Source organism: Macaca fascicularis, chromosome 1, assembly GCF_037993035.2.
Source record: "Macaca fascicularis isolate 582-1 chromosome 1, T2T-MFA8v1.1".
In the NCBI taxonomy this organism is placed as follows: domain Eukaryota; kingdom Metazoa; phylum Chordata; class Mammalia; order Primates; family Cercopithecidae; genus Macaca; species Macaca fascicularis.
Window position 1 is genome coordinate 25,767,690 of NC_088375.1, and position 27,670 is coordinate 25,795,359.

Consider the following 27,670-nt stretch of genomic DNA (forward strand, 5'->3'; position numbering starts at 1 on the left):
CAGTCAAGGTCAGCCTCCTACAGGCAGAAAAGCCCCACAGGCACAGCCCTGCCCATGTACAGCCATGTCCTCCAGGGGTTTTGTTTTTAAGTATGTTTTTGATGGGGGTGGGAGGATAAAAGGTATGTACAATGAAATGCACGTATCTACACCTCTACCAAGATACAGAACATTCCATCCAGGCGCAATGGCTCACATCTTGTAATCTCAGCACTTTGGGAGTCCAAGATAGGAGGATTACTTGAAGCCAGGAGTTTGAGACCAGACTGGGCAACATAGGGAGACCCATCTCTACAAAAAATAAAAAACAAAATTAGGCAGGTATGGTGGTGTGTGCCTGTAGACTCAGCTACTTGGGAGACTGAGGTGGGAGGAGGATCACTTGGGCCCAGGAGGTCAAGGCTGCAATAAGCCATGATTGCCCCACTGCACTCCAGCCTGGGTGACAGAGCAAGACCTGTCTCAAAAAAAAAAAAAAAAAAAAAAAAAAAAAGAACAGTCCTACATCTCCTCAGAAAAAAATGGGCATATGTGTTCTCAATCACAGATTTACAAAGTCGTTTTTTGCAGCTGAAGCCTCATTTAAGCCTAGTTGAAGACTCAAGGGAAAACAACAAAAGCAACTCCCGACTCCTATGTGGGCTAATAACACAGACCAAAAGAGAGGGGTTTTTCTTTGCCCTCTATTCTCTTAACTGTCTTCTGAGGCTCTCGATCTCTTCTCCGACAACTCATTTTTAGACATGAGCCCAATCACGACCCTCGAACCCCAAAGAGGCTTTCATGACGTCACAGGTAACTGAAAAGTTGTAATGTGGGAAGGGGCTTCCGATGCTTCAGGCTCCTGCCACAAGACCAGCCACTTTGACAGCAAGCCCTGCTCTTAATAAGTTGTCTTTAGTGAAAACAGAAACAGAATCTAAGCCAACTTCACGTAACGGAGGGGTAACATGCTAACTTACATGGAACAGTCTCCTAAAAGCACTAGTCAGTTTTGCTAGCCCTACTCATCCCATTGTTCTAGATACTTTCATGTACTGAAATTCTATTTTCAGACCTGGAGTTTCACCCTCTGTGGTGTGGAATGAAAATATGAGAACTATTCTCTACAGACCCGGAACTCCGGCGGCTTGGCAGCGATGATAGAGGTGACCACCGTTACAGACTTCTTCTAAGTAACAGACGTTCACAGTGGAACCATTGGCAGGTCAAATGGTGTCCCCAGCAGGCCCTACTTCTACTTGGCTGGTTTAGGACATTGACAAACTGTGAATTTCGCTCCAGGCAGTCATTCTTTTTATATCTGTCTTTGCTCTCTTTTCATGGAGCTACAAGACAGACTTTTTGGGTTCATCTGTCTGGCCAGTTACTTTAGCTGAGGTCCAAAGCTGGGAACCCCTGGGTATATGTGGCAATGTCTATAGACATTTTGGGCTGTCACGACTGGGGAGGTGTTCCAGCATTTGGTGGGTAGAGGCCAGGATGCTGTTGTACATCCTACAAGGCACAGGACAGCTCCTCACCACAGAGAATTATCTGGCTTGAAATGTCAATAGTGCTAAGGTGGAGAAACCCTGAGCTATGCTAGCCGGCTGCTGGAATGACTGAGTTGACGGTGTTGTATAATGACAAAGCGTCCAGGTTTGGGCATCTCAAAACTGGGAGAGTTACTTACCAGCCCCGTGACCTTGGGCAAGTTACTTAAGGCCTCAAAAACCTCACTTTGCTCATCTGCAAAATCGGGGCTAACAAGGTTATCATGAGGGTTAGCTGAGCTAAATGTTGATAAACAGTGTACATAGGAATATGACAAGCGTGTAACATTTTATAGTTAAAATCACGCCCACTGCCCTTGTTCTTCTCCACTTCTACTTTCTCTTTTTCTTTTTTTTTTTTTTTTTCAGACGGAGTATTGCTCTTGTCACCCAGGCTGGAGTGCAATGGCACAATCTCGGCTCACTGCAACCCCCGCCTCCCAGGTTCAAGTGATTCTCCTGCCTCAGTCTCCCAAGTAGCTGGGATTACAGGCACCTGCCACCATGCCCAGCTAATTTTTGTATTTTAGTAGAGACGGGGTTTCACCATGTTGGCCAGGCTGGTCTTGAACTCCTGACTTCGGGTGATCCACCCGCCTCGCCTCCCAAGGTGTTGGGATTACAGGCATGAGCCACTACGCTAGGCCTCAGCGTGTTTATTCATCTTATTCAGCTATGTATTCCCAGCACCAACCACTGTGCTAGGCATATAATAGGTGCTCAATAATTGCTTACCAAGTGAATACACAGAAGCTGCTCCTTCAGTCAGAAGGGGCCTCTTCACCTGTTACATACCTGCTATCCTATTCGCTGTTTAGGAGCCTAGCTCAAATGCCACCTTCTCCTTGCCCAGCCCATCAGCAGCAGTGGCTGGTGGAGCTGTCGATGGTGGTTATTTCTACTTTTGTGTTAAATCGGCACCCACAAGTCAGCCTCTGCCACTGAACTGTAAACCCCTGGTGGGCAGGATCTGTGTCCTGCTCACGACTGCAGCCCACCACCCCAAGGATTGGGCACAGGCCTTTCCTGGAGTAGACATCCAAGGCCCTGAAAGAGGTAAACCCTCTCTCAGATGAAGTACTTTGCTGGCATGATTTGAGGATTTGTCATGCTTGCTGGTAGAAAATCTCATTCTCATTCATCTAGACCCCAGATTTAAGCAAGCAGCTTACAGTCTCCTGGAGCTATCCCTGCAGATGCTGCCTGGCATGTTTACTGAGCATCCATATAGAGACAGCTCTGAGAGGGGCACTCAGAGACCATCTCTCCGTCTCTGCAACTAAGCTGTTTATCCTCACTCCATGTTCCACGGGACCCAGAGCCCAGAAAGGGATGTTCAAAACGTAATAAATACAAAAAATAAATAAAAGTTAAAACAATGAGATCCCATTCCTCCCCCCTGCCAACAAACTTCCAAAATTAAAAAAAAAAATGTTATATAATCAGTCCTGATAGGATATTGACAAACAGCTGCTGAAGTACAAATTTGTACAACTTTCTGAAGGGTTATTTGCCTTTTATATATCGAGAACCTTGAAAGCATGTTTACTGTTACTGAGAATACAGCAATTCCACAAACACACATGCTCCTCAGAATGCTATAGAGAATAGCAAGCTATGTGAAGCCACCTAATCCAGTAATAGGGGACTGTGAAAATAATTTATATACCTCCACAGGATGGAATACCTTGTAACCATGAAAAATCACCTTCTTCAAGGATATTTGCAAATAAGAGAAAATGCTCACCATCACCTACATGAAAAAAGGAGGTCAGAAAACCATAGGTGCCAGAAGCCTATTTCAAAAATTTGCTGTATACAACCAAAAATTACTGGAAGCAAATATACTAAAAACATAAACAATGATTGCTCTGATGGTTAGATCACAAGTGTTTCTAATTTCATTCATTATATTTTCTGTATTACTTTTACTATTCAGGGAAAAAAAAAAAAGAGAGAAGCTAGCTGATTTGTTTTGACCAGTGGCTTCATTGGTTCTGCCTCCGCAAGGCAGCCACAAAGAGCTGCCAGATTCCAGCCTCAGGTCTAGGTGCAGTCTGTGCTCCCAGTGGACAGTTCCACTACCACTCATCGGCTAAAAAACTGATGGTCTCAAAAAAGTCCAGGGACTTGTGTCACCCAGTGACAACATCCCTGGCTAGCCCCACTCTGTGTTTTCCCTGACCCCACTACTTACTCTCCTCCCCAATTCCAGGCAAATCACACAGACCTTGAATCTATCCTCCCTGTCCTCATGAAGCTCAACCTGTGCCTGTGATGAACGAAGTGGCCATTAGCAAAATTCTAATAAATGCACTAATTTGTGGGAAACTCGCTGCCAAACCCCACGAGACTTGTACAACTAAATCTGACAGCATAATGCAGGAACCTGAAGAACCTGCGAGATGCTGCTTAGGCACATCAGCCGCGCCTGACCTCCCCGTGCATCAGCTACGTTGAGGGCGGGAGCAACTGAGTTTCCAAATGCGCACACGGCCTCTCCCCGGTGTCACTGCAGTATTCTCTGGCTGTCTTCCTTCCCCCTGCTCTCCTTCCAGTCCTGGGCTGTGGGGAGTGAGGGTGTTCCCTGTTTGGGCTGCACTGGTCAACATCAAAGCAAGACAGAGCAGCGGTCACATTGGGAGAAAGAGCAGCAGAGTCAGAGGCCCTGGACCCAATGCGGCTCAGAACCGAAACCTGCCTTGGCGTCGGCTTCTTCACCTACAAACCAAGAATCAGAGGTTTCTACAATGTTTTATTCTAGGCAACGGAACCTCTTTTTAAAATATAAAATTGTATGTAACATCCACAGACAAAACGAGACGTGCTTTGGTTGAAGAGACGGCTCCAGAGGCAGAACTCCACCTGGTCATCCTCGCCCAGCGGGAGCCCCTGACACTCTCCAGGGAACTAAAGCAGTCAGCGGGACACTGCACCAGATGAGTGCCCGTCAGCAATTCCTCAACTCTCTAAGTGTGAAGCATGCTTACCGGTCGATGGCAATGACCCCGAGGGTTAGCATGCTGGCTGAGCTGATCAGCAGGTAGAGGAGGGCAGAGAAGTTGCACCACACTACACCAAAGATCCATTCCCTGCGGATGGAGCTCGTCACCACAAAAGGCAGCACCAACACGGACAGCAGGAAGTTGGACAGGGTCAGGCTGAAGACGAACTTGTTGCTGAGGGTGAGGAGGTAGGACTTCCTGTACAAGGTGACCACGATGACCAGGTTTCCCAGGCAGACAAAAATGGTGATGACAATGATGGCGATGAACTGGGTGACGATGACGCCCCCTTCGCCGCCCTCCTCCTCGGTGAGGTTACTCAGCTCCTTCCTGCAGCCGAGGGAGGAGTTGAGGCTCATGGTCAGTGCACCTCGGCATGGGGTGGGCACAGCATGCTGGACGACTGCAAAGATAAAGCAGGACCAGGGGATAGGAAAAGATTCATCAAATCATCGTCTCCACCTTAGGGAAGAAAGGCTTAAAGGGGTTAAGTGCTACGCCTGAGGTCACCCAGCCAGTGCAGACTCTCAGCGGGACTCCCCCACACAAGCGCCGCATAAGCGGGCCATTTTCTATAACCAACTACGTGTGAAACTCTTTACGTCCCCCTGACCAATTTCTTCCTCTGGTCTAACCCATCCTATCCATTTTCCCAAGGCCATTGGTTCAAAACTTTTAATGTGCTTAAGAATCGTTTGAAGAGCCAGTTTAGAAAGCTGATCCTTGAGCTCCACCACTAGAGGTTCTGGGCGCAGAGATCACAGGCACAACCTAGGAATCTGCATTTTAAATGGGGGCAGGGGGTTGTTACAAGTGGTCTATGGGAGGCACTCTGCAGACTGCTGTGTTTAGACCCTGGCTACTCAGGATGGGCTCTGAACCAGCAGGATCACCATCACTGGGAGCTCACTAGAGAGGCAGAACCTCAGGCTCCGCATCTCCATCTCACAGAAACAAACCTGCATTTTAGCCCCAGTGCCAGTCGGTTTTGGTGCACATTACGGTTTGACAGTAAGATTCTCAAGGGAATTGTTCTGAGCTCCCTGAGCACGGATTAATCAGGTGCAGTTTATATGGGGACACCATTACTGTTCTCATCAGACACGGCGAGGGAGGGCAAGCACTAACTGTAAATGAGGAAGTAGAGGCACCATTTGAGGTCCTGGCCCACAGACATCACTGTCTATAAGGTGCAGTCCCTGCCCTCAGGAAACTGGCTGGGATCTTGGCTAAAGCCCCAGGTTGACACATGTTAACATTAAATCCTACAGACTGATGTTTCTCCAAAACTCTTCATATACCTCAGTTAGCCAAAAAATCCCACAGATCACTTTCCCCACCTGCTCTCATTCTCTGCACATAGAAAACACCAAAAAGAAAGGAAAGATTGCTTTCCATGATCAAGACAAAAACTCTGCCGCCTAAACTCCCTATACACAGCAGCGGGGCCACCCTCACAACCCTCGCGGTGGATCCACTGCTTCAAACGCTCTTTGGCCAGAGGGAGTGTGCGGGTTAATAAGGCAGTCCTTCCCCTCACCAGCAGTCATAAGTGCCAGAGAGAAAGTTTCCCTCATAGTAAGCTGTACGGTGATGTCCAGACCCTTCACTAACTCAGCTTCCCTGCTTTGTACTTGCTCTCAGATATCTATGACCCTCTTGATTTGTGGTCCCCAAACTTGAACACGCCATTCTGGATGTATTCTGATAAGTGTCAAGTCCAAACGGGCAATTTTCTCCATGATCAGAATAATCCCCTTCACACTATTCACCATAAGAATACATTTTCTGGAGGCAGGGCGCACGGTAGCTCACACCGGTAATCCCAGCACTTTGGGAGGCTCATGTGGGCAGACTGCTTGAGCTCAGGAGTCTGAGAACAAGCCTGGGCAATGTGGCGAAACTGTCTCTACAAGAAAATAAAAAGAAAATTATCCGGGAATGGTGGTACATGCCTGTACGCCCAGCTACTTAGCGGGCTGAGGTGGGAGGATCCCTTGAGCCCAGAGGTCGAGGCTGCAGTGAGCTGTTTGTGTCACTGAGCTCCAGTCTGGGTGACAAAGCGAGACTCTGTCTCAAAAAATTTTCTTGTAGCAACTAGCTAATTCTCTTGGGCTTATATAAGTGTGTGATCAACTAAATCCCAAAGTTTATACATACATGAATTTCTATGAAGACAGATGTCCCTAATCTTGAACATGTGGAATTAATGTTTTTAAGCCTAAGTACAAAACATTATTTCGACTAAATTTCCCTTTAAGCATTTTGGCCCATATTTCCAGGCTGCTAAAGTATTCTGAATTTTGATTCAGTTATGCAACATATTAGTTACTCCAGCTTTGTGCTGTGAAGATACTTTCTAGGTGTGCCTTCTATGCCTGTGTCTTCGTAAGGTTGTTTTTGGTTTTTGTCTTTAGTTGGTGAGTTCTGGGTTTGTTGACGCTAGTAGGTAAATTAATTAATGTCTCAAAGCTTCTAAATAAGCATATTACTGCACAAGGGACAACATGGTGATTAAGAAAACAGACTTTGCATGTAATAAACCTGCACATGTACCCTCAAATCTAAAATAAATGTGAAAATTATAAAAAAAGAAAGAAAATAGAGCTTGAATCATTAGACAAATGAAATAGAGGAAATATTTATAGCTTATATCACAGATAAAAATCTTATCATCCTAATCTGTAAAGAACTAGTTAAAATCAAGAGGAAAAAAACAGATGAAAACCCAGAATAAAAAAGTGGCCATAAGACTACTATGGTTTGAATGCCTGCACCTTCTGAAACTCACATTGAAACTTAACCTCCAATGGGCAACATGGAGAAATGGAGCCTTTAAGAGGTGACTGGCTGATGAGGGCTCTGCTCTCGTGAATGGAATAATGCATTCACAGATTAATGGGTTATCACGCAGTGGGACTGGTGGCTTTATAGGAAGAGGAAGAGAGACCTGAGCTAGCACTCAGCCCCCATCCATGTGACGCCCTGTGCCGCATGGGGATTCTGCAGAGAACCCACCAACAAGAAGGCCGTCACCGTATGCAGCCCCTCAACCTTGGATATTTTAGCCTCCATCACTGTAAGAAATGCATTCCTTTTCTTTATAAATTACCCAGTTTCAGGTATTTTGTTATAAGCAACAGAAAATGGACAAAAAGACCTAAACACAGAGTTCACAGAAAGACACGCCAATGGTGCTCAAACACTGAAACGATGCTCAATTTCACTGAAAAGAAGAGAAATCCATGTTAAAACTACAATGAGATGCCATTTCTTTCTTTTTAGACCAGCAAAAATTCCAAAGTTTGGCAGCAGTCTCTGCAGGCAAGGCATTGGGGAAACAGGCACTCTCCTACGCTTCCAGTACAAATGCAAATGGCAGAACCCTAGGGAGAGGAATTGGGCAAAGGTAAAAATACTACGGGCATCCACCCTGTCTTAGTCTGTGTGCATTGCTATAAAGGAATAACTGAGGCTGGGTAACTTACGAAGAAAAGATGTTTATTTAGCTCACCCTTCTGCAGGCTGTACAAGTATGGTGCAGCATCAGTCTCTGGTGAGGGCTTCAAGCTGCCTCCACTCATGGCTGAAAGCAAAGGGGAGCCAGTGTGTGCAGACCACAAGGGGAGAGAGGAGCCAAGAGAGGGAAGGAGGTACCAGGCTCTTTTCAACAACCCATTCTAGTGGGAACTAAGAGTGAGAACTCCCTCCCTCCCACAGGAATGGCGCCATGCTGTCCTCCATGAGGGATCTGTCTCACAACCAAAATACCTCCCACCAGGGCCCCCCTCCAACACTGGGATCAAATGTCAACATGAGACTTGGCGGGGCCCCCAAAACCATGTCCAAACCCTCCAAACCATTGCACACCCTTGGCCCAGCTACTCCGCTACCCTGAAGATGCAAGTTGGTAATATGAAATAACAGATGGACAAAGTCATTTTATCCATTGAGGCACTAGTTGTAAAAAAAAAAAAAAAAATTAGAAATAAGTGAGAAAGAAGTTGAAATGAGAATACATACACACACAAATATACATAAATATGTTTATTTAAAAAGAAACACAGGAAAGATAAATCAGAAATTAAGAGAGATAGAAGTAAATTTCTCTAAGTATTTCTTCATAGTTTTGATTTCTGAACCATGTAAAAATTTTACACACTAAAAATTTTAAATAAAAAAGTTATAAAAAGTAAACATAAAATTGACGGTAGACAGAAAAAAAAAGCCTAATGTCAGATTGATGATATAACCATAAAGAGAAAAAAATTAAGTTTACTAAGTTTACTTATTAGGTTAGATGTTGGTAATGGTATTGCAATTTGACACCTATTTGACTGTAGGGCAATTGTGTATAAATGCTTTTGTTGGACCTATAACCATGCTTATGTTGGGAATCAAGTATTTTACTGTGGGAGATAAAAGATACAAATTACAGAATGGGGGAAGTGAGAAAACACCTTGTGTTAGATTGGTGATTGGACGTATCAGTATGAACTCACTATTCAAGCATAAATACAAGAATTAGTCTGAGGAAGTTCCCCAAAATGCAGTCAGAAAGATTAAGAAATTGAAAATGTAAAAGGCAAATGAAAACATGACTAGGAAGCACTTCATAAGGTATAATGACTTTATCCAAGCAAAGTATAGCGTTGTTCACTTACTATGGGAGTCTCCCCCAACATGGTAAATGTTACTGACGTGAACATGTTTCTTATTTCAAATGCACAGAAAAGTTGGATTAAATATAACCCAAAATTTAATTTTTTTAAAAAAGTGAAACTTGAAAAAAGAAACCTACAGGTAACAGAGAAAAAACTAAAAGGCAGAATATGAACCTCACACCTGTAACTACAGGGTATTAGATCTATCATAGTTCAAGTCCCCTAGGGCAGAGGTTTTTAGGTGGCAGAATGACTTTGGGCCCTACAAAGCAGAGAACTGGAACCAACATCCTACATAAAGAGTAGGTTCTAGAAGGGATTTCTCCTTCATGGAAAAGGGATTAGAAAGCTCCTCCCACTGGCATAGCCAAGTGGCAAAAATATAGTTACTTAACGTGAGGCTCTGGGCAGGGTACTAACATTTTTTTCCATGAGAAATCAAACATTAAGACATGCGTCATGCTAATGAGGGTTCTAAAGTAATATATTCTAGCCGGGTGCAGTGGCTGACACCTGTAATCCCAGCACTCCGGGAGGCTGAGGCGGATGGATCACCTGAAGTCAGGAGTTCGAGACCAGCTTGGTCAACATGGTGAAACCCTGTCTCTACTAAAAATACAAAAACTAGCCAGGTGCGGTGGTGCACACCTGTAGTCCCAGCTACTTGAGAGGCCGAAGTAGGAGAATTTGCTTGAACCTGGGAGGCAGAGGTTGCAATGAGCCGAGATCGCACCACTGCACTCCAGCCCGGGCAACAGAGCAAGGCTCCGTCTCAAAACAAAACAAACACAACTAAATGTATACATTCTGCATGCTACAGAAATCCAAGTTAATAAACCCATGTAAAAATTAATGCTGACAGAAGTAAATCAAAATACCTCTATAAGGAATTTACACACTCACAATACACACAAAAAAATACCTGATGAAAGTGAACACATAGCATTCCCCATGAGGGATGGTCAAAAACAACAGCAACAAAACAGAAGAACTGACTTCCAAGAACTTGAATTAATAGAAAAAATATGGTGGCTAGGCACAGTGGCTTACGCCTGTAACCCCAACACTTTGGGAGGCCGAAGTAGGTGGATGGCTTGAGCTCAGGAGTTCGAGACCACCCAGGGCAACGTGGTGAAACCTCATCTCTACAAAAAAATTAGCCAAGCTTGGTGGTGTGTGCCTGTAGTCCCAGCTACTTGGGAGGCTGAGGTTGGAGAATAATTACCAGAGCCCAGGAGGTCAAGGCTACAGTGAGCCATGATCACACCAATGCACTCCATCCTAGACGAAAGAGTAAGACCCTGTCTCCATTTAAAAAAAGGAAGGAAGGAAGGAAGGGAGGGAGGGAGGGAGGGAGGGAGGGAGGAAGGAAGGAAGGAAGGAAGGAAGGAAGGAAGGAAGGAAGGAAGGAAGGAAGGAGGAAGGAGGAAGGAAGGAGGAAGGAAGGAAAAGAAAGAGACAATAAAACCAATACAATTAAAACTTTTAAAAAGAAAAGAGGCCGGGTGCAGTTGCTCACTCCTGTAATCCCAGCACATTGGGAGGCCGAGGTGGGTGGATCACCTGAAGTCAGGAGTTCAAGACCAGCCTGGTCAACGTGGTGAAACCCCAACCCTACTACAAATACAAAAATTAGCTGGGTGTGGTGGTGGGCACCTGTAATCCCAGCTACTTGGGAGGCTGGGGCAGGAGAACTGCTTAGACCCGGGAGGCGGAGGTTTCAGTGAGCTAAGATCATGCCATTGCACTCTAGCCTGGGAGACAAGAGCAAAACTCCATCTCAAAAAAAAAAAAAGAAAGGAAAAGAACTAGAAACCATAATGCAAGACAAACCAATGGGTATGTTAAACAGCAGATTTAGCTAAAGAGAAAGATGATTAACTGAAAGATGATTCCTAGAAGAGAGGTCTGAGGAAATTACTCAGTATGCAGTGAGAAAAATTAAGAAATTGAAACTATGTAATAAAAGTCAAAATACAAGTCAAAAATACACGAAGAATGGGCTGAGAAAATCCAACGTGTGTGTCCAACAGAAGGGCAGCAGGTGAGGTTAGAGAGAATTAAAGGAGTAGACACTATTGGCTACCTATCCAGCAAACCATTCTCAGTTTTTTTCTTAACTGGCAGACCTCTGACTTTGTCTGGTGTCCAACCCTCCTCCAAGTGCCTCAGAGAAGGCTGATCTTATCCCTAGTTCTGGGATACAGATCCTGATTGGTCTAAATTAATCACCGTGTTCCCTTTCTTCTTGCAGTTCTGGCAGTCTCCCCTGTAGTTAGGCAGGAGGAAAAGTCTTTGATGAGGGGAAGGGGAAAGATTTTTGGGTAAAGCTGCTTTGATCTCACAAAGACACAAGGAAGACAAATCTCTCCAATGACCCTAGAGGCAAAGACAGAAAGGGAGCCTGGAGCTGTGGCAGCCATCTTGAGACAATTAGGGATGCGAAGCCAACATGCTGAGCGTGGCTGAAAAGAAAGGCTGATCCTTGGGTTAATAAATTAATAAATCCTGAAGTCACCTTTCTCCTGGTTTTTTGTTATGTGAAGTAATACATTTTAAAAAACTGGTTTTAAAGCTATTTTCAGTTGGGTTTCTGTTACTTGAGTCAAACATATCCAACCTACTAGGGTTAACAAGAATTTAGAGGTATGATTGAACATTTTCTAGGATTAAAAAAAAATACATGAGTCCTCAAATTGAAAGAACATAACAAATTCTGAAAATAATTTTTTTGAAAGCCTGCATCAAGACACATCAGGATAAAAAATGAAAACACCAACATACAGAGAAATGGAAAAAGCCAGAAAACAATGGAATAATATCTAAGGAAAAGAACCTTTGCTCTAAAGTTCTATAATATCATTCAAAAGAAGGTAAATATACTTTTGGGGTGAACAAAACCCGAATAGTTAACTAATGACAACTCTTGAGTGATCTGCTTAAGGATACATTTCACGAAGAAGGAAACAATCCAGAGACAAGAGGTAGGATACAAGAATCAATTGTTAGAAAAAAATTTGGGCTAGGCGCGGTGGCTCACACCTGTAATCCCAGCACTTTGGGAGGCCAGGGTGGGTGGATCATGAGGTCAGGAGATCGAGACCATCCTGGCTAACACAGTGAAACCTTGTCTCTACTAAAAATACAAAAAATTAGCCGGGTGTGGTGGCAGGGTCCTGTAGTCCCAGCTACTCGGGAGACTGAGGCAGGAGAATGGAGTGAACCTGGGAGGTGGAGCTTGCAGGGAGCCGAGATCGCGCCACTGCACTATAGCCTGGGTGAGAAAGTGAGACTCTGTCTCAAACAAAAAAAGAAAAAAAATTGGTAAATACGTAGATAAATCTAAATGGGAGCAATAAAAAATAAAATTTAGGCCCGGTGCAGTGGCTGATGCCTTTAATTCTAGCACTTTGGGAGGCCAAGGTGGGCGGATCACTTGAGGTCGGGAGTTCGGGACCAGCCTGGCCAACATGGTGAAACTCCATCTCCACTAAAAATACAAAAATTAACCAGGAGTGGTGGCGGGTGCCTGTAATCCCAGGTACTCAGGAGGCTGAGGCAGGAGAATCACTGGAACCCAGCAGGCAGAGGTTGCAGTGAGCTGAGATCGCACCACTGCACTCCAGTCTGGGCGACAGAGCGAGACTCTGTCTTAGCAAGCACACCAGTGACCTGAGAATCAGAGAGCCCAGAACTGGCTGCCGTCTTTCAGGCCTTCTGGTCCAACATTCCCCAGGAGACAGAGGAGGAATGTGGGCCTAAGAGCTGCCCACCCAGCGAAATTCAAAATCCCAGTCTCTGCTAGGAGGTCTGGAGTAGGGAAGGCACAAGCCTCAGCAAATCCCTCAGGGTGTATCTTTAAAGAACAAGAGAAGTGGTTTGGAATGCCCCTGCCAGAGAAGGCTTCCTGGCGGGCAGCCAGCTTACCCAGGGCCCAACAAGCCAGGGCCCATTGAATGGAAGCAAGCTCAAGTGTGACTCACATTTCCACTCTCTGGGGCTGTTCTGCTGCCAGACACAAAGGTGCTTCAGAACTCCCACACTCACTACATCCTGCCCTGGCCAAGTAAATCACCTTGCACTGCTTCTCCGAGAAACAGCTAGACGAAGTAAACCTATCAGAAATTATCCCTGAGAAAGAGAGCTATCCCTCTCAGACAGGTCATCAGAGAAGCTGATCACTAACTCATCCTTGCCACCACAGCTCAAAGTATTGTGGTCACTCCTCTTTTAGAATTGTCTTCAGTCTTCTTGTGCATTTCCAGAGATAGTAAATTGTCTGCTGGATTAGACTACTGGCAACGGCTTCAGGTCAAAGTCAAATCTTATCACTCAATTCAGTAATTAATACCATTTTGTAATCAGTCCAAGTGCCCATCAATGATAGACTGGATAAAGAAAATGTGGTACATATGTACCATGGAATACTATGTACACATAAAAAGAACGAGATCATAGTCTTTGTAGGGACAAGGATGGAGCTGGAGACTGTTATCCTTAGCAAACTAATGCAGAAACAGAAAACCAGATATCACATGTTCTCACCTATTAGTGGAGGCTAAATGATGAGAACACAGAGAGGAACAACAGACACTAAGGCCTACTTGAGGGTGGAGGATAGGAGGAGGGAGAGGAGCAGAAAAAATAACTATTAGGTACTATGTTTAGTACCTGGGTGACAAAATAATTGCACAACAAACCCCTGTGTTATGAGTTTACCTGTATAACAAACCTGCACATGTACCGCTGAACTTAAAAGTTAAAAAACAAAAATCAAAAACAAGGCAACACTAGAGTATTGAGACAGGTATCTGTTGTGTTTTATAAATTGCTTTGCATGGTAATATCCAAGAAATAATTCCAGAAATGCCTTGAGCTTCAAGGACAGGATTACTACAGCATAAGGCTAGGTTCTTTCTATTATTTATTGTGCAAATCTGGGTTATTTTGTGGTCTCACATTTTTACCTAAAACTCTTTCATTTTGATTGACTTAAGGTAAAAATTTCTTCCTGATCATATTGCTGTTGCCCTGCACTTGTCAGAAAGACTGTGTGGCCCTGATGGTTAAGAGCACAAATGCCAGTCAGGCGCTGTGGCTCACGCTTGTAATCCCAGCACTTTAGGAGGCCGAGGCGGCTGGATCATGAGGTCAGGAGTTCGAGACCAACCTGGCCAACATAGTGAAACCCTGTCTCTACTAAAAATACAAAAATTAGCCAGGTATGGTGACACACACCTGTAATCCCAGGTACTCATGAGGCTGAAGCAGGAGAATTGCTTGAACCCAGGAGCCGAGACTGCGCCATCTGCCTAAGAGACAGGGTGAGACTATGTCTCAAAAAAAAAAAAAAGGCACAGATGCTAAAGCCAACTGTCTGGATCTGAAGCCCAGCCCATCCACTTTTTAGCTACATAAGCCTAAGTAAAACAGTTGCCTTCTGTGTCCTTGTCTATAAAATGAGTATCATCTTCCTCTTAGAGCTATTGTGAGGACTGAGTTCATTTGTACGAAGTGCCTGGAGCAGCATCTGGTGCACAGTAACACTTCACTGCATGCTAGTGTTACCATTTGAAGAGTTTAACCTGATTTTACTTTGGGAAATGACCTATTTCTGGCCTACCCTTTTCAAATTTTTAGGCCATGTGATTTGGGTGAAGCCATCATCACTTGCAGCTCTAGGGGTCAGCTCAACTAGGGTGGCTAGAGAGTCTCCCTGATGGGGCTAGGGATGCTCACCTAACCCTAGGTCCAGGATTTTGGCGGGAAGCGTTGGAGGACAGGCTAGCTTACCACAGGGCTGGCAGTGTGACAAAGTACGAACCCAGGGTTGCAGCAGCCGGCCATCTTTAACACTACATGGGAGGAGCTTACCAGCAAATAAAGCAGAGGATGAGAGCACAGGACAAAGGGGTGGATAGGTGGGGGGGACACAGGTGAATTCATCCACAATTGCCGATAAAAGGATTTGAGATTCTGAATCTTCTTTTTCTAGTTACATAAGCCAGTCACTTTTTTTCCTTCCCTTACACTAATTTTGCTGGGTTTCTATCACTTGCAACTTACAGAATCCTAATATTCTGATATATCATGATCTACATACCACATGTCAAGACTCCACCTCTTTGGACACTGCTACCAGAAGCCTTCCCTTTGTCAAGTGTAGGCCAACTGAAGCACAGCTCTGCCTGCCTCAGCCTCCTCCTTTTCCTCCTCTTTTTGCCATGGGCTCCTGGGCCCCCCTAGGAAGTAGACTCTTCTCATATGAAGGCATTGAGAAGCTCTTCACCCCCAGAGTGCGTCCCTTTAGGATCAGAAGATCTATGTCCCAGTTCACAAGCCACTGCAAGGAAAGTGAGACCTCCCCCATCTCCACAATGCCCCTCATATAGGAGGCCATCCAAGGGACAGCCTGAGAACCTGCAAATCACAGGCCTGGGATTACTGGTGGGGTGTGGTGGTCGGAAGGAGGCGGGTCCTCACGCCTCTCTAATGAGGGTCTCCTGCATAGGACAAGACACAGCTGTCCTCTCCAGAAGTCTGCTCCAGAGAAAATAGGGTTTTTTTAAATCATAAAGGTCTCTTCTGATATCCTTAAATCTGCCTGAGTGAGGCAGTGTTCCATTTCCTCCTCCACAGGCTCCTTTAGAGCAGAATGCACCATTCCATTTCCACTCTGCGAATCCCACTATCAATTCTTACGAAGAGCGGACCAGCCTGATGCGCTGGGACCTCCAGCTGCCCTCTTCTAAAGAAATCAAGTGCAAACAGGTAGGTACATAAGCTGTTCAAATAAATAGTCCTCCAGGTGAGGAAAATCCCTCAACACCTCTTCCAACAAGCCTGGGGGAAATCATCCTGCTGCCCATTTGGCCACACTCTTAGGGCCCCTTCATCTCAGCACCTCAAAGCACTTCACACACATCAGTCACTAACCGGGGCAGGGTGTGTGGTGGGGGTAGGCTTGGGAAGAAGGTTCTAATAACCACCCTGTAACTGAGATAAAGAAAGGGAACCCCTACTTTCATCCCAACCACAAACCAGGCCACACAGCTCGTTGAGAGGCAGAAAGAGATCATGGGCTCCCTGGGTGTCCACACCTATGTGTAAACAGCCAGGTGCGAAGGCTCCCTCCTGTGCTCCCTCCATGCTTCCCTGGCACTCGACGGAAAGTTGCCCCACAGATAGCAGGCACAAGGACATGGCCTCTGCAACCCCAGGGGCATGTACCCACCCAGCCAACCCAGAGTCTGTTGCAATGCACAGTGCTTTGGCCCTCTCCCCATTAGGGCACCACAAATCTAGCAATGTCTTTGTTCAAAACCTCTCACTTAACAAGTGCAGCAGGTCTGAGCTCTGATCTGCTTGGGAAAATGCACCGCGGGAAGGCAAAGAAGAGTCAGAACCCCAGATGGCCTCACGGACTTCTGAATTCTGAATTCGCCAGTGGGAGAGAACTGGCTTTGGTGCTCTCCACACGTACATGATCAACTTGAGCACCTCACTGCCCTTCACAACATCCTTCTGCAAATGCCGCTGGAAGTCAGCAGTTTGGGGTTTCTCTCCAGCTTCTGCAGCTGACTGTGACCCTGTCCACAAGGGCATCAGCAGCGAGTCTATCAAATATGGTTCCAAATCCAAGCTCTTGGATTCTGGGTATAGACATTCCCAAGGCTCAATCCTTAATCCATTCTTTTCTTCCTATGAGATTCCTTGAGAATTTTATCTATTTCCAGAGTATTGCTTAATTATTATTAATAATGACAGTATTTGCAAAACACAGTGTAATACATGACATACTATTACACACATCATCTCATTTGATTTTCTGAATAACTTTTACAGGTAGGGATGACTTCTCCCCCTTTTTAAAGAGGCAGCATGACATAATGGTTAAGAGCATGAGCTCTGAAACTAGAAAGCCTGAGTTCCAAATCCCAGCTCTGCTACGTACTGCCTCTGTGGCCTTGACATGTTACTTAACCCCTCCCAACATCAGTCTCCCCATCTGCAAAACAGGGATAATAGGAGTATCTACCTCATAGGATTGGTGGTAGGAGTCAATGAGTTAATATTTGTACTGTGCTTAGAACAGTGCTTAGTGCTACATGTTTGTTAAATAAATAAAATGGGGAAACTGAGGCTCAGAAAGGTTAAGCGACTAGTTCAAGAGACCAGTAGATATTAGCCCTACAACTTGGTAATGTGCCTGTGAGTCTACTGTTTATCTTCAATCCGTCCATTCACCACAGCAGATGAGATGCTACAAGGTCGAGCCTCACTGTGTTGCAGACTCCTCACCACCAACCCCTTCCCAGGCCGTCTGCTGCAGCCAGCCGTGCCGCACTCTCCCATTTCCACTCTGCTTTTGCTTATTTGAAAGACTCTCCCTGTCTGTGGAATGAATGAAGATGTAGTAAGTATAAAGCATTTTATTGATCTATTGGGCTAATAATTCTATTTAAAAACAGAAAGAAAGAAACAAATAAGTGGGGTAGAGAAGAGATTGAGGCTCGGAAACAGCACAGACAATATATCAAGTCACAGATGACCCTGGATTTGGCAGTGATTTCTTATAGATGACACCAAAGGCACAGGCAACAGAAAACAAAATAGACAAACTGGACTTCATGAAAAGTTTAAAATTTTGTGCATCCAAAGACACTATCAACAGAGTAAAAAGACGACAGCCCACAGATTGGGAGAAAATATTTGCAAATTATATATCTGATAAAGGATAAACATCCAAAATATATAGAGGACTCCTAAAACTCAACAAGAAAAACACAAACAACCCAATTCAGAAATAAGCAAAGGGTTATATTAGGTGAAGCAACTCTGACAAACACCACATAAGTGGGCACTAAATAATGTATGCACAGGGACATAGACTATAGAAGTGGTGTAGAGTGTAGAGTGGTAGACGATGGAGACTCAGCAGGGTGAGGGTTAGGAAGGGGAGTGGATGAGGAGAAACAACTTAGTGGGTACAATGTACGTTACTCCAGTGATGGATATGCTAAAAGCCCTGACTTCACCACTGTGCAATCCATTCATGTAACAAAACTGCACTTGTACCCCTTAAATCCATACACAAAAAAATTTTCTACTCAGGAGGCTGAGGCAGGAGAATTGCTTGAACCCAGGAGGTGGTGGCTGCAGTAAGCCGAGATTGTGCCATTGCACTCCAGCCTGGGCAACATGAGTGAAACTCTGTCTCAAAAAAAAATGTGTTAATAAAAGTTTTTCAATAAGCAAAGGACTTGAATAGACATTTTTCCAAAGATGAGTAAATGGCCAATAAACACATGAAAAGATGATCAATGTCACTAATGATTTAGGTAAATGCAAATCAAAACCACAATGAGATATCACCTTCATACCCACTAGAATGGCTACTATCAAAAAGAAAAGAAAAGAAAAAAAGCAAATGGTGAGGATGCAAAGAAATTGCAACCCTTTTACGCTGTTGGCAGGGATGTAAAACGGTACAGCCACTGTGGAGAATAGTATGGCAGTTCCTCAAAAAATTAAACATAGAATTACCATATGATCCAGCAATTCTATTTCTGTGTATATAATGAAAAGAACTGAAAGCAAGGTCTCAAAGAGATATTTGCACACCAATATTCATAGCAGCATTATTCACAATAGCTAAAATGTAGAAGCAACCCAAATCTCCATCAAGGGCTGAATGGATTAGCAAATTGTAGTATATATATACATACATACATATTATTCAGTCTTAGAAAAGGAAGGAACTTCTGACATTTGCTGTAACATGGATGAAACCTGGGGACATACGCTAAGTAAAATACGCTAATCACAAAAAGACAACTATTTTATGATTCTACTTACATGAGGTATCTAGAGTAGTCAAAATACAAAGTAGAATAGTAGTTGCCAGGACCTGGATGGAGGGCGGAATGGGGAGTTGTGGTTTAATGGGAATAGGGTTTCTACAAGCTGGAGACTTCTGCAGATGGATGGTGGTGATGGCTGCACGACAAAATGAATGTACTTAATACCACTCAACTGTGCACTTAAAAATGGTTAAGATGGTAATATTTCTTGGCTCTGTGTCCCCACACATATCTCATCTCAAATTGTAACCCCCACATGTCAAGGGAGGGACCTGCTGGGAGGTGATCAGATCATGGGGGTGGTTTCCTCATGCTGTTCTCGTGGTAGTGAGGGAGTCCTCACATTGCTTCACTGGGTGCAAGCCCCAAGCCTTGGCAGCTTCCATGTAGTATTGGGTCTGCAGGTGCAGAGAAGATAAGAGATGAGCCTTGGGAACCTCCACCTAGATGTCAGAGGATGTATGGAAATGCCTGAGTGTCCAGGCAGAAGTCTGCTGCAGGGGCAGAGCCCTCATGAAGAAACTCTACTAGAGCAGTACAAAAGGGAAATGTGGGGTTGGAGCCCCCACACAGAGTCCCCACCGGGGCACTGCCTAGTGAAGATGTGTGAAGAGGACCACTGTCCTCCAGACCCCTGAAAGATAGATCCACCGACAGCTTGCACCATGCATCTGGAAAAGCCGCAGGCACTCAACCAGCTCGTGAAAGCAGCCACAGAGGCTGTACCCCGAAGAGCCACAGGGGTGGAGCTGCCCAAGGCTATGGGAGCCCATCCCTTGCATCAGCATGCCCTGGATGTGAGACATAGAGTCAAAGGAGATTTTGGAGCTTTAAGATTTAATGACTGCCCAGCTGGGTTTCAGACTTGCATGGAGTCTGTGGTCCCTTTGTTTTGGCCAATTTCTCCCATTTGGAATGGGAACATTTACCCAATGCCTGTACCCCCATTGTATTTTGGAAGTAACTAACTTGCTTTTGATTTTACAGGCTCTAGGCAAAAGGGACTTGCCTTGTCTTACATAAGACTTTGGGCTTGGACTTTTTGGTTAATGCTGGAATAAGTTAAGGCCTTGAGGGACTGTTGGGAAGGGATAATTGGTTTTGAAATGTGAAAAGGACATGAGATTTGGGAGAGGCCGGGGGAAGAATGATATGGTTTGGCTCTGTGTCCCCACCCAAATCTCATCTCAAATTGTAATCCCCACATGTTGAGGGAGGGACCTGGTGGGAGGCGATTGGATCATGGAGGCGATTTCCCTCATGCTGTTCTCATGATACTGACAGAGTTCTCAGGAGACCCGATGGTTTTAAAAGTGGCAGTTTCCCTGAGTGCTCACTCTCTCCTGCTGCCTTGTGAAGAAGGTATGTGCTTCTACTTTGCCTTCTGCCATAATTATAAGTTTCCTGAGGACTACCCAGCATGCAGAACTGTGATTCAAATAAACCTCTTTCCTTTATAAATTACCCAGTTTTAGCTATTTCTTTATTGCAGTGTGAAAACGAACTAATGCAGACAGTAAACTTTATGTTATGTGTATTTTACCATAATTTTAAAATTTTGGAAGAAAAAACATATCTAGGCATCTTAACTTCTCTGTCCCACAGGGATTGGAGAGTCATGAAATGAAGGAAGCCAGCTATTTCCACAGCTTCTCACCCATTGTTAGAGATAAGATCCTTAGAAAACATCTAGTCTAACCTCCTCCTGTAACATATGAGGAAACTAAGACCTTGTCTGGCATTAATTATTGCTCTCAAGGAACTAATACAGCAGTGACTTCCAAGGCCGAGCCCACTGAATAAAACCATTAATCATGCTGCGCCCACCCCAGCAAGTGGGACAACTCCCCAGGTGACATGGTAAAACAGAACTCTACTTTTTGTGAATCAACTCCCTCTGCAGTTTTTGTTGCGGCATGTAGGAAAATGTGAGGGACACGTAATCCTAAGCAAAACTGGGCTCTCAACCATAGACAGTCAGTGAATTTTTTAAAAGGACAACTGGCCTCTCTCCCAGGTCTCCACCTCTTATATTAAAAGCTGTCTTCACCCCTTCATGTTTCCCAGTCAGCACAGACAGCAGAGGTCCATGTCAGCCTCCTAGAAAATCCACAAGCAACTAGCAGGACTCGTGATGAAGACAGCTCACACTGGGGAGAGTCTCAGGTCCCCAGAGGAAAGCGCTTTAGGAATAGAGAAGAAAAAACAGCTGGGGATCCACACAGCTTTCTGTGACAGCTTTAGCAACCTGAAGATCAAGCAAGTCCTCACAGAAATCACTGTTTGAGCTGCACATTAGGCAGGGATTTTTTCCTCTGGTAGCCCGCTGGCTGCCCCAGCCTCAACCACGTCATTCCCTCCGTGGGAGAGGGCAGAAATTCCAGCCCTTCCAGAGCAGGCGTGAGGAAGCCTCCACAGACACTGGCCCATGGCCTGGCCTCCCAGCAAATCCCTGAGGTGAAGCTGGGTCACAAAAGATCACAACTGCCCAAGGCTGTTGTAAGTCTGTTTGGCGCTGCTGCCAGAAGTGGCTGTGGTGTTTCAACAGGCAACCGTGCCAGGAGCCCCTGCTCAGATGGAGATAAGCCAGTGCCACTCCCTGGAGCTCCAGACTCCTACCTCCGACCAACATCTCCACCTGCATGTCACAGGCATTGCAAGCCTGTGTCCAAAACCAGATTTTGAGTCTTTCACCTCTCAAGCTGCTCTTCCTGTGTTCCTCCTCATTCCACGTGCGCCACCCCATCCTTCCAGTTGTGCAGGCCCTAGACTATGGAGTCACTCCTGGCTCCTCATTCTCTCATGCCCCGGACTTAGTCCATTAGCAAATCTACTGGCTCTAGGTTTGAAAAGTATCCAGAAATCACCTTTGTCTTACTATTCTCTGCTACCACCACTCTCGACCAGGCTACATTATATCTTCTCTGGATTATTAAAATAGCTTCCCACGAATCCTCCTGCTTCCACTCTTCCCCTTTTCTCAATATAGCAACCACAGTGAACCTGTTAAAACAGACATCAAAACAAGTCACGGCTTTGCTCAAAACCGTAAAAGGATTCCCATGTCACTCAGAGCAAGCCCAAAGTTGTTACCTAGACCTGCAGCTCCCTCCAAGGCCTGGCTCTCCATTACCACTCCAATCTCATAATAAAAATTACCTTTGATTCTTTCTACTCCAACGCACTAGCCTCCTCACTATTTCTGAAATCCATCAAGCACATTTCCAGCTCAGGGGCTTTGCATTTGCTGTTTCCTGTGCCCAGAATGCCCTTACCTTTAACTCACCTTTTCAGCAAAGCCTTCCCCATCCATACTATGTAACACTTCATACCCACTCCAACACTTCCTGGCCCATCCCCTTCTTTGCTTTTTGTCCTTAGCACATGTGTGTGTCCTTATTTATCTTGTTAATGTCTTACTCTTTCACAAGACTGTAGGTTCCACGAGGGCGAGGAAATTTTGGTCTGTAAATTTTCTAATCAGCACCTAGAAAAGTGCCTGGCACATCATAGATGTTCAATAATTGTGATGAATAAATATAGGAACAATGGGACACTAGACACCTTGACACACTAGGCATTTCCTGTTTACTCTGCAGAAGAGTAGCAGACACTATTCATTATCCAGCCAACATCCATTCTCCTCTTCTATCAAAAGAACCCTGATTTCATGTGGGGTACCAAATGTGCCTACAAAAATATACTGGCTTGGTTCAGGAATGGGGGCTCATGCCTATAATCCCAACACTTTGGGAGGCCAAGGCAAGAAAATTGCTTGAGCTCAGGAGTTCAAGAGCAGCCTGGAAAACACAGCAAGATCTTGTATCTGCTAAAAACCAAAGAAAGAAACAAAGAATTAGCCAGGCATGGTAATGCATACCTGTAGTCCCAGCTAATCAGGAGGCTGAGGGAGAAGGATGGCTTGAGCCCAGAAGGTCAAGGCTGCAGTGATCTACGATTGTACCACTACACCCCAGCCTGGGCAACAAAGCAAGACCCTGTCTCAAAAAAATTACATTTACACACACACACACACACACACACACACACATACACACTTGCTTGCATGGAAGCTGGAGTGGCCGTTAGACCCAGTCTACAAAGTGGTGGAAAGTCATTCCCCAATACAAAGGGACAGACTCAGCTGTGGCTTTTACCCTTCTCCTTTCCCTTTCTCCTGACTGGAACTCAAAGTCAATGCTTGAAGGTGAATGTGAAGAACCATTTTTTGATCATGTAGCTGTAAGTCCCATGCAATAGAAAGCAGAAAATCCCTAAGGTGAAGCTGGGTCACAAAAGATCAGAACTGCCCAAGGCTGTTCCAAGTCTGTCTGATGCTGAAGCAGTCCAAGCTACTTAATGAACTGTGAAGTCACTACACCCAACCCCAGCTAGTCAACCCCTTTTTGGTTAAGTCCTGTAGCAGGGTTGCCTTCGCATGTTGTGAAAAGCAATCCTGACTTGACACACAGGTTGAAAGTGAGAAGAGAGGTGCTGAGGAAGGCAAACTGTGCTGTGATGAATATGATGATGCAGTCAGCTCAGCTGCTGGTAAGGATTGCTGCCACCACGTCTTCATCTGCCCATCCATCTCCCTCTTCCGTCCACCCTGTCCCATTCTCCTCAACCCCCAGTTCAAACACTGCTGCAACCCTAACTCGTATCCCTTTTTCCATGATAACTCCAAATAAAATCAAACATTCTAATCATTGGAAGAAGAGGGTGTCCAGTTACAATTTCCCTTTCAAAAATGCACTAACACTCAAGCTAATCCTCAGGAAATGCTCCATTCTAGAGAGCTGAGTTTTCTGAATTGGTCGAGTTTTATTAATACCACCCTGAAACTACCAAAACTCTTTAAGCCTTTAAGCAAAATTCATGAAAATCTATCACACATTTTTCTGTATTTTAAAATAAGGTATACAAAACATAATTTTCATAATAATTTGAGGTCATTAAATGCCAAGATACGTGGAACTTTCACTTGGGAAAAACCTTAGAGAGCAATTCTAATGGGAGCATTTTCTTCTGGAACCTCGGAGAAGGTTGTTAGCTTGCCCACAGTCACTCAGCTAGTGGGTTATCACAGTGAGTCATTATTACATGATCCAAAACACAGTGATTCCCTTAAGACTGGTAAAGGTCGTTTATATGGTTTGGATATTTGTCCCCTGTAAATCCCACGTTGAAATGTGATCCCCAGTGTCGAAGGTGTGGCCTAGAGGTGTTTGGGTCATGGGGGCAGGCTTGGTGCCATCCCCATAGTAGTAAGTTCTTGCTCTATGAGCTCATGCAGAGGGTGGTGCTCCTCCCATTGCTCTCCCACTCCCTCTCAAGCTGTGTGCACGCCTGCTCCTCCTTTTGCCATGGGAGGCCTTACCAGAAGCAGATGCTGGCGCCATGCCTCTTGTCCAGTCTGCAGAACCATGAGCCAAATAAATTATTTTCTTTATAAATTACCCAGCCTCAGGTATTCCTGTATAGCAACACAAAATGGACTTATAACCAAAATGTTTTCCTCTTACATCAAATGTGTATTGCACATTCTCTGTCTCCTTTTTATACTTTCTCTGTAATTTCTTTCAACTTTCAGCTGCCCCTTTTCCCTATAAAAGTATACTTATCTGCAGTTTCCCTTGTCAAGCGTATTAAAGGTCTGCGTAAAGTAAATGCTAATATTATCCTGAGGGAGGGCTTCAGTGCAAAGTTCTCTGAGTACAGACTCTGTCAGACACAAGTCATTTCCTCCTGTGCCTTTGGGGAGGGCTCATTTGTTCCAGGAAACAGGGACCCTTGAAATAGTCTAGGGCCCAGAGTAGGACTTAATATGTTTTAAGTTATAGGAGGGAAACTGCTGAATTTAAACAAAAATTTAAACAAGACTCTTGAGTCCTGTTGGATTTTAGACCATCAGAAAGGCCAATATGTAAGTGCAGACAAATACGTTTTATACTGAAAGACTTTCATTAGAATCTTTCAAAAGGCCAACTCCAGAAAATAAGAATTTTTTTGAAGAGACCATAGGTGTCAGTGCAGAAGATATTTGCATAGGCCTGCATAACATGTACAATTTCTTGATTATCTTATCTTGCTTCTCCCTTTTTTTCCCTTTTTTTTTTTTTGAGACAGTCAAACCCTGTTGTCCAGGCTGGAGTGCAATGGCGCAATCTCAGCTTACTGCAATCTCCACCTCCTGGGTTCAAACGATTCTCCTGCCTCAGCCTCCCGAGTAGCTGGGACTACAGGCGCCCACCACCAGGCCCAGCTAATTTTTGTATTTTTAGTAGAGATGGGGGTTTCACCGTGTTAGCCAGGCTGGTCTCAAACTCCTGACCTTGTGATCCGCCCGCCTCGGCCTCCCAAAGTGCTGGGATTACAGGCGTGAGCCACCGCGCCCAGCCCTATTTTTATTTCCCCTATAAACTCTACTATGACACATCCTCTAAGTTAGGCATTCCCAAATCGTGGGTGGCAGCTACTGTGAAGGGTCTCCCAACCAAATATACCCCTAGCTGTCTGAAGACCAAATAAATGAGGTTGCACACATATGTAAACTATTATTCTGAAAATGTCTATAGATGCTATTGCGGTCAATATAATTCAAATTCCTTGTTTATGTTGTCATTCACTCACAGCAGCTTTCTGTAACTGAGCATTTTCTCCAGTTGAAGTGACACTAAAGGGCAGGAGAGGATGCACGCAGCCTGAGAGAGCTCGGAGGTCACCACCATAAGCCATTCCCTACCCCGGCCACTCACCTTGCCACTTATTTGAACACCATCTATCTCTAGTCCACCTTAAGAACTCTGAAGAGGCCTTTGCCTTTCCAGGAAATGCTACCTCAACAATGACCCTTACCATCTCTTCTGGTCTACAGTTTGCTTTTTATATTTTAGTTATCCTTTCAGACATTCATGTCTTCTCATAACATAAGTATTGTTTTGTTTTGTTTTTTTGAGACAGGGTCTCACTCTATCACACAGCCTGGAGTGCAGTGGAGTGATCATAGCTCACTGTAGCCTCAAACTCCTGGACTCAGGTGACCTTCCCACCTCAGCCTCCCAAGTAGCTGAAACTACAGGTGTGTGCCACCACACCTAGCTAATTTTTGTACTGTTTTTGTAAAGAGGGGGTTTTGCTATATTACCCAGGCTGGTCTCAAACTCCTGGGCTCAAGCAATCTGCCCACAGTGGCCGCTCAAATTGTTGGGATTACAGGCATGAGTCACCACACCCGGTCATAATACAAGATTTTATTTTAGGTGAGGATGTTTTCCCTTCCAGAAAGCTTATGAATGCTTCCTCAGTTTCCCCTTTGAATTCCCAACAGCACTCTGCATGTGGAGAAAACAAATATTTTATATTCCCCCTACACTAATATCCACTTAAACCTGATATCGAATAGAAAGAACATGGGCTTTGGAATCTTCACCAAACCCAGGTCTGAATTTCCTGTGACTGTGTGTGTGTCCCTTAACCTCTCTGAGACTCAATTTCTCCTAAGACCAAAAAACAGAGTAGATATACCCTACTTTATACGACTGCCAAGAGGAATCTATGAGGTAATGAGGGTAAAAGTAGCAAGCAGAAAGTTGTCAGAAGATAAACTCAAGGAATGTTTACGAAAATTACTTAAGACATGAAAAGAAAACTCAATTCTTTTTTTCCCTTTCAAATTTTAATTAAAGCTGGCCGGGTGCAGTGGCTTACGCCTATAATCCCAGCACTTTGGGAGGCCGAGGCAGGTGGATTACCTAAGGTCAGGAGATTGAGACCAGCCTGACCAACATGGTGAAACCCCGTCCCTATTAAAAATACAAAAATTAGCTGGGCATGGTGGCAGGCGCCTGTAATCCCAGCAACTCAGGAGGCTAAGGAGGAGAATACTTGAACCCGAGAGGCAGGGGTTGCAGTGAGCCAAGATGGCGCCACTGCACTCCAGACTGGGTGACACAGTGAGACTCTATCTCATAAAAAAATAAAAATAAAAAAAATTTTTTTAAATTGTAGTTAAAGCCAAAGAGATTTCATTCAACTACTCTATTAGTCCATTTTTACAGTGCTGATAAAAATATACCCAAGACTGGGAAGAAAAAGGTTTTACGGTTTAAGAAAAAGGACTTACAGTTACACATGGCTGGGAGGCAAGGAGGAGCAAGTCACATCTTACATGGATGGCAGCAGGCAAAAATTCCCATTTTTAAAACCATCAGATCTCATGAGAGTCATGCACTATGAGAACAGCACAAGAAAGACCCACCCACTCCCATAATTCAATCACCTCCCACTGGGTTCCTCCTATGACACATGGGAATTGTGGGAGTTACAATTCAAGATGAGATTTGGCTGGGAACACAGCCAGAACATATCAACTACTTGTTGATAAGGAAGAGATGAAATGGAAGACAGAAAAGATGCATTGCAAGAGAATGCAAAATGGAAGTGTCTTTGACTCCGTAAGGGGTTCAGGGCCTCAAGATTTGAAGCCCCACTATAGGAAGATGCCCCCTCCCAGAACTGGGCTGCTTCAGCTACCACACAGATGCTCAGGCTGAGGGTTGTGGGCACCCAGGTAAGCAGCTGACTGAGAAAGATGAAATTTT

At 44.8% G+C, this 27,670-nt stretch overlaps 1 protein-coding gene across 14 annotated transcripts in view; it reads right to left on the reverse strand.

Moving 5' to 3' along the window:
• The window catches only part of GPR161 (G protein-coupled receptor 161), a 57,015-nt gene that overhangs the window by 20,254 nt on the left and 9,091 nt on the right, over window positions 1-27,670 (reverse strand). For 6 of the 14 annotated variants that reach the window (XM_015445106.3, XM_065531731.1, XM_065531768.1 and 3 more), the window contains one exon: window positions 4,526-4,943. The exons of 2 other annotated variants lie outside the window; for them this stretch is intronic. In XM_015445106.3, coding sequence (XP_015300592.2) covers window positions 4,526-4,943 — 418 coding nt within the window. Of the gene's footprint in view, window positions 1-4,525; window positions 4,944-8,054; window positions 8,124-21,934; window positions 22,071-24,447; window positions 24,544-27,670 lie in introns of those variants that run through there. 6 more of the 14 variants (XM_065531759.2, XM_065531778.1, XM_065531756.1 and 3 more) reach the window with 3 other exon arrangements.